The sequence below is a fragment of the Atta colombica genome, unplaced genomic scaffold (genome assembly GCF_001594045.1).
Source record: "Atta colombica isolate Treedump-2 unplaced genomic scaffold, Acol1.0 scaffold90, whole genome shotgun sequence".
Lineage (NCBI taxonomy): Eukaryota > Metazoa > Arthropoda > Insecta > Hymenoptera > Formicidae > Atta > Atta colombica.
The window spans coordinates 253,951-261,063 of record NW_017259584.1 but is presented as its reverse complement, the minus strand read 5'-3'; the positions used below and the strand labels follow the sequence as shown (position 1 = coordinate 261,063).

The window sequence follows — 7,113 nt, the reverse complement described above, 5'->3', positions numbered from 1 at the left end:
TATATATATATATATATACCTAACTTGATGTATCAGCCATACTAGATAAATCATACAATAGTCAATCAGTAGTAATGCAACACTATGACTCGGACGAATAGATTTACGACATCAAACTGTCTCCTATGAAATCTGTCCTATGAATCCCGTTCTAAAGCTAATATATGCCATATGTGTATCAAACAAGTATCTCTTAGGTATACCTTTTTGAAATGATTCAGCGTATCAATACTGTTCTCGCACATCTCCGTGATGAGAGTGACGCCAGTGATGAGGACCCCGTGGTTCTTCTCGGTGATCAGGCTGCGAGTGGCCGGCAAAAACATCTCCATCAACTCCGGCACGCGTCTGATGATCCGAAAGGCACAAAGCGCCGCTTTCTTTCGGATGTACGCGTTCGGTGATTTCATCAATCTCTCTACCTCGGACGCCAGATCCCTTGCCATTTCCGGCGACGCAATCGCACCGAGGGTACACAACGCCAAACCGATGACGAACTGTGTGGAACTGTTCAAGTCACTGTGCAAACAGAATCAGGGAGGAAAATTGCATCGAAAATTTGTTCTCTTGTTCGAAAATATAAAGGTTGTATTCAAGAATGCGTTTTTATTGATAAAAATGCGCGCGCTTTTATCTCTGAAATTTATATATATATATATATATTTTTATATATATATATATTAATATATGCATATAGCATATAGCGTGCTAACATTCTTGTTATAAGCGCGTTCTGAATACAAGCCATCAGAGTGTCATCAAAAACATTTGGCAGCATTCGAAATGAAGCAACGTTACTTTTTTAGACAATTTGTGATTAAGAGATGTACGTCTTGCCGTTCGTCTAGCAACAGCATGGCTCCCAAGTAACCAATTCGTTTGTCAGTGAATCTGGGCGAAGCGATGAGCTTCAAACATTCCAATTGACCAAAGTGCGCCGGATACCTGAAGTGTATCATTAACACACTTATCCTCTCAATGTCATACTTATCCTCTCAATGATGTTGAATCATATCGCAATACTCAGTTTTGCTACAATGCAACGATACAACTTAAAAATTGTTATTTATTTTAGTTTAGCATGCAAAAAAGAACAGAAACAAAAATAGAAATTAAGAACATACTTTTGTTCTATGAGTTTATTACATCAAAATATATTTCTTCTTTTCTGAAAAACGTCTTTTTTTTAATTGTATCATTGCTGTAGCAAAAATGAGCGAAAATAACAGTTAATAATACAGTTTGATACAAACCCCAGCATATGAATATACAATAGCTTAGCAATGTTACGGCATCTCCACACGCTGTCTTCTTCCCTAAACGTTGAACGAATATACGCGCATTCCTTATTCACAACCGTCCTCTCTTCTGCAGCTGTTCGTGCAGCTCGTATTTGTCTGATCAGATCCCTCAGCCGCGTCGGCGCAGGCATTCTAACTGTCGAGACTTTCGAAATGTGAAAAAGTCATCAGTATAAATTGACACTATTTTTGGCAACTATTGATTCCGCTTGCATGTAACTTTATATATCAAAAGATTATTGCAAGATCAAAAAATGTAATGCATAAATTTTTGAAATCAATATACCTTTTTTATTACTTAAACATTAATATTTGTTTAAGATGTAAAAATGAAAATCTTGTTTACATTTTTAAAACAATTCATCTTCAATATATGTGTATGAGAAACAGAGATAATAAACAGGCGAAATCAGATGTTCCAATGATTAGCTATTACAGCCATTGTGAGTCAATTAACAATACACTTACCTCTTTCCACAGCTTCATTGAAAGCCTGCTTTATGGAGGCCATGTTAAAGGCTGGGTTAAACCTGAAAAAGTACACACCCATGCTACTTTATGACTGTTAGCATCTCTACCTGCTGAACTTACTTATCGTGCAATGACACTTGTATTATACTCGGCCTAACCTTACTTTTGCAATCAATTTCATATTTTACAGTGTAAGAAAAGAATGAGGATAAAAGTTGTGTCTCTGCAGTAAGTTATGAGACAGATACATACAGCCTTGACTATGATAAGTATAAAGCAATTTATTGCATTTTCTAGAAAAAGATAATAAAAACCAAAGAAAGATTAATAAAATATTAAAATTGTTGTAAAAATAAATATTAATTTTCAATAAAGCCTTTTAGAACATTTTACATCAATTTGTGGGGTGCTTTATAAATTTGTACTTTTGGCCAAAGCTGCATTTCATATAATCAAAAATATAAAAAGGATAAAAAACTAACAAATGTTGTCATAGATTCTGTTTTTCAATGCATGTTAGAGATGAAAATAATATGATTAGTTTTTCTTTTAGTCTCATTTCTGCTCAAATTGAAAATTATCCCAAGTACACACATACACGAGTGGGATTATGCATTACCCATGTTCTGAGGCATTCATTGTTTCTCCACTTGGACTGTCAACTTGTGCCAAATTTCACAACGAAAACCAAGCGCAGACGAATACAAAACACGAACTCTGCTATCCTCCTAATAGACACAGGACGATAACAATATTATGAAACATGTTAGTATTGTATATGTTAATAAATTACATCAATCTAAACTAAAATGTACGTACATTAAAGAACAATTGATCTTGTAGTTCATAAGCCTTCTATAGAATGAAATACTGTTTAACGCTTTGCCCTATTTCAGAAAGACACCTTGCAACTTTTGACAATTCACTTTGCATATCACCTTTATAAATTATTTTCTATTTAAAATTTGTAATCGCTTGAAAGATGTATTCTCATCATTGCAAGACAATTGTACATTGAAATTAACATACAAGTGCATGATTATATTTGTCTTTAATCACTTGATTGTTCATTAAGAAACATAACAAATGAATTTTATAAAATCCTATAAAACAAATCCCAGATTTTATATTAAACATTTAATTTAAGCAAATTAAGTAAACTTTTAGAAAAATCTGTTTGATATTTCGGCTCATTTCTATTAATGTAGATTAACTTTAATTTTGCGTAGATTAATTTTAATCCAGATTTGCAAACTCGCTAAAGTCTAAAGCAATTACTTTTTATCCGTTTCTTACTTTTTATTTTTTTCTAATTGTAAAAATTAGAAAAAGATAAAGAAGTTGGACAAATCAGGTTAAACGAAATGCTCTTGTATGATAAATTTTTACATGAGATTATTTGTTCATATAAATTTTGTAATCACTGCACGCATGATTTGCATATCAAAGAAAATCTTCATCGAGAATCGAAACTTATCATTAATAACATTATTAAGTATTGTTGATACTGACACTGAATAAATTTAAATCACGATAGCTCTTCTGGTAGTAACTCTCTTATAAGATTTCATATCTATTTTCTTCAGAGCTTAAATTCATTTAAATTGTTGAAAAGATAAAAAATAAAATAAACTAAAATTAAAATTAATTTATATTTATAAAAATGAATCCGTTTCTATACCAATGTAATTTAATTTTAATCTTAATCTTCCTACATTCAACTGATTTTTCTTTTTTGGTTTTAGAGAAGAATTAGAAAAAGACGAAAAATAATTTTAATAACTTTAATAACCTAGTTCAATTGATTCATTTTTTCAAATTTTTAGAACTGAAAAGAGATAAAGAGAGTTGATTCCAGAATCTAGATAGAAAAGATTAAAATTAAACTAAGTACCTTAGTAATAGAAACGTGCATAAAACTAATAGATTCTTTTCAAAAATGATGAAAAGTGAGAAAGAGGACTGACAACTGTGTCGCGCGTAATACACATTTGTACACTCTATTTAAACTTGAGCTGCTTTATTAAATTTGTGTCAACGGAGAAAACGGAATGAAAAAGGGAAATAGCTCCAAAGTGCTTTCTGAAATAAGTCATAAATCAGTTTCCGAGATCTAAGGACACTCGGCAGGAACGTGAAGGACGTACCGATGTCGGAATGTATATCGGCGGACCGCGGGGAGCTCGATAACGATTTAACTAGAGCGTGATGTCACTCGCTCGTATGTCAGAATCTCGGCGACGTTGCAAAACATGAGTAGCTTATACGTATATTAAAAAAAAAAGAGAAAGAAAAAAGAAAGAATATAGGAGAATCGCGAAGACAATCGCCGAGAATCAATCAAGGAATTAGCCCGCGGCTGTCAAACATCGAAACTGCCTTACGAGACTCGGAAGTCTACCAGAGTCCATCGCGAATTCGTTCGGAAGCGCCCTGAACTTGGCCGCAACTCGCAAGTCCACTGTGAACGGTCAACTGCCATGAACGTCGCCGCGTCGAATCTATCGGGGAACCAACGACTTCCTGCGTGACGTGTTGCCGCGTGCGAGAATGTGCACGCGGCACGAGGACAGACGTCGAGGAAATAATTGGGAACAATATGAGTGTTATCGCGCTCTGTTCCTAAAACGAAGTCAACGTTCACACTCTGCGTGTTTACATTACGACGCTGAACGAACAACACTAAAGACTTAGTTGGAACGGCTAAAGTTGTAGCAACCACCGTTAAAATGCGAATCCTCGACAAGAGTGAATTGTGCGCCCTCATGTTTCGATCGAAGTGCTCGAAATGCCAACCGTCGTTCGACGTACCGTTTATTCGGGTGTTCGACCCGAGACTCGGGACGACGACGGTGACTAGGTGAAATACATACCGTGCGGCGCCGTCGAGTCCCGTGAACGCGGAGACTAGTCGCTAATTCGCGGCCGCGAGCCTCATGAATGTAGCTCTGCTTGCGGCCAAATCTCTACTCACACAGATCACACATACACATGCGCGTGCGCGCGCGTGCACATCCTTGCACACTCTTAGATACTCTGACCAACAGACCAACCCCGGCTATCCGCCCGCGTATATTACGATATCAAGCTGTTTTTTCTCTCTTTTTCCTTTCCTTTTTTTACCATCACCTCTCTCTCTCTCACAGTTTCTCTCTCTCTCTCTCTCCCTCCCCTCTTCTCCTTTTCTCTCCTCTCTCTCTGTCTGCCTCATCAACCACAGATCTGACAGATCGCGCGGAATTTCGTTAATTTCGTGTCATGTTCGTGCGCCACGACGGAAAGACTCAAAAATGGCCGCTGCCGTCGTCGTCATAGTAAAAAGATTACATGGTGTGCTCAGTTTGCAAATGTCTCTCTCTTTAGTTCTTTGGTCTCCCGCTTGTTCAGTGACCGCTCAATTTAGCCAACCTTTGGTCTGTTTTCTGTTCCTGCACTAGATTGCACTAGCACTCTCTTTCTCACTTTCAACAAATTCACATGTCAAATATATACCTACCTCATTTCAAGTTCCAAAAGTGTACACTAGTTCATCCACAGAAAACAGACCTCTTAAAATCTATTCTACAGTGTTTTTTGTTTCCTGTTTCTTTTGTTATTTATTGTATCTTATCTTTTTGCTTCTTATCCCGTTTTTCGTTTTCTGTTGCTCGAGATAAACGTTAACAAATTTCAGAAGAAATAGAAAACACATATCAAGAAATATAAAAATTGATAAAACGATTACAAAGAAGCAAGAAATAGGAAGCAAAGAGCACATATAAGGCATCGATTCTGTATCTTGAAACGAATTTACTAGAATACTGATAATGTCATTGGTCAACATCTAGTAAATTTGTTTGCTTTTGTAATTTTCACCTTGTTTGAAAATACAGAATCGATCCCAAGATGAAAATTACAAAAGTGAACAAATTTATTAGATGTTGACCAATGAAATTATAAGTATTCTAGTAAATTCGTTTCAAGATTCAAAATCGATCTGTTCTACAATATTTCCTTTTTATTTCCTGTTCCTTTTATTATTTTTTACATCTTGTTTTTGTCTTTTTGCTTCTTATCTAGTTTTTTATATCGCTCGAGATAAAAATTAATGAACTTCGAAATAAAAAATAGCAAAAAATATAATTGTTGATAAAACGATTGCAAAGAAGAAAAAAGCAAAAGGTAAAAAACAAGAAACAGGAAACAAAAAGCACATTGTAGAATAGGCTTTATATCCGTTTCCAATGTAGATTAATTTTAATCTCAGTTCAACTTATTCTTTGTCTTTTTTTAGTTCTGAAGATTAGAAAAAGACGAAGAAATTGAATCGAGATTAAAGTTAATCTACATTGATGGAAATGAGCATTAGTTGTTACCTTCGTCGCACGCACATTTAGGTCTCTCTTTTTATTATGTACTACCAAGTACTAGCAACGTTTGTTCGCGTCGTATATTCCCTATCCTAGAGAGAGAGTGGAGCAGATCATCCGAAAGCCGCCATTTGCAGTGTTGAAGTGAGGAGATATGGTAGGAGCATGATGGAATATATTGTACATACTAGTATTGTGTATATGTATATACACACATGCACATTTACGGAACTATAAATGGCGGAACTAATCAGAGAAGAGATGCTCTCCGTTCCATTCTCTCTTGATTCTCTCTATTCTATCCTAATTCCTATTTATTTTAACACGTTCATTCGAATGAGTAGGAGCTATAATTGAAACACATTTCAGAAATATATACTCAAAATATCTACTTTTTTATAGAATTTTTTATATACACATATATGGGTGTTTTCCAACAGGTGACACAGTGTAACACAGTGTTTTATACAAAGTGTTCTAACTATGATACAGTGTTACACTGCTCGACACAATAAAAAGCTAACTACGAGCGTGTAAAATGTTACTGTGTCAATGTTACCAACTTTTCAAAAAGTTATTTCGTAGCCATATTTATTTTACTGTAAAACCTTCAAAAATCGTCAATTCTGAAAAAATTGTAATTTAAGTCTAAATAAAAGTCATAAATCTATTATTGATAATATTATTATAAAAATAGAATGGAAAACTACAATGCATTCTGGTGTTACACTATGAAACTATTATACTGCATTCCAATAAGTACTTTACACAGTGGAACACAATGTAATGTCTCTGTGTCCTGGCTGGAAAATAGATTTTGAATTCTGAAATATTGTGCATAAGATTCGTATAAAAAAATTTGAGATATTTTCTAAGCAGTTATAAAATAATACAGAAATTCTAAAAATTCAGAATTTTTTTATATGCGAAATATAAAATATTTTAAGATTCGTATAATTTTCTATAATTTTTTCATTAATCATATATATTTT

General features: G+C 34.4%; 1 protein-coding gene across 18 annotated transcripts in view; it reads right to left on the bottom strand.

The window, feature by feature from the left end:
• The window catches only part of LOC108693509 (AP-1 complex subunit gamma-1), a 29,917-nt gene that overhangs the window by 7,919 nt on the left and 14,885 nt on the right, over positions 1-7,113 (bottom strand). For 2 of the 18 annotated variants that reach the window (XM_018202501.1, XM_018202502.1), the window contains exons 1-6: positions 4,646-4,815; positions 2,392-2,500; positions 1,770-1,831; positions 1,254-1,437; positions 799-945; positions 204-519 (exon numbers count right to left, since the gene is read on the bottom strand). In XM_018202501.1, the coding sequence (XP_018057990.1) occupies positions 204-519; positions 799-945; positions 1,254-1,437; positions 1,770-1,831; positions 2,392-2,411 (729 nt within the window). In that variant the 5' untranslated portion in view covers positions 2,412-2,500; positions 4,646-4,815. The other 16 variants (XM_018202491.1, XM_018202493.1, XM_018202490.1 and 13 more) reach the window with 14 other exon arrangements.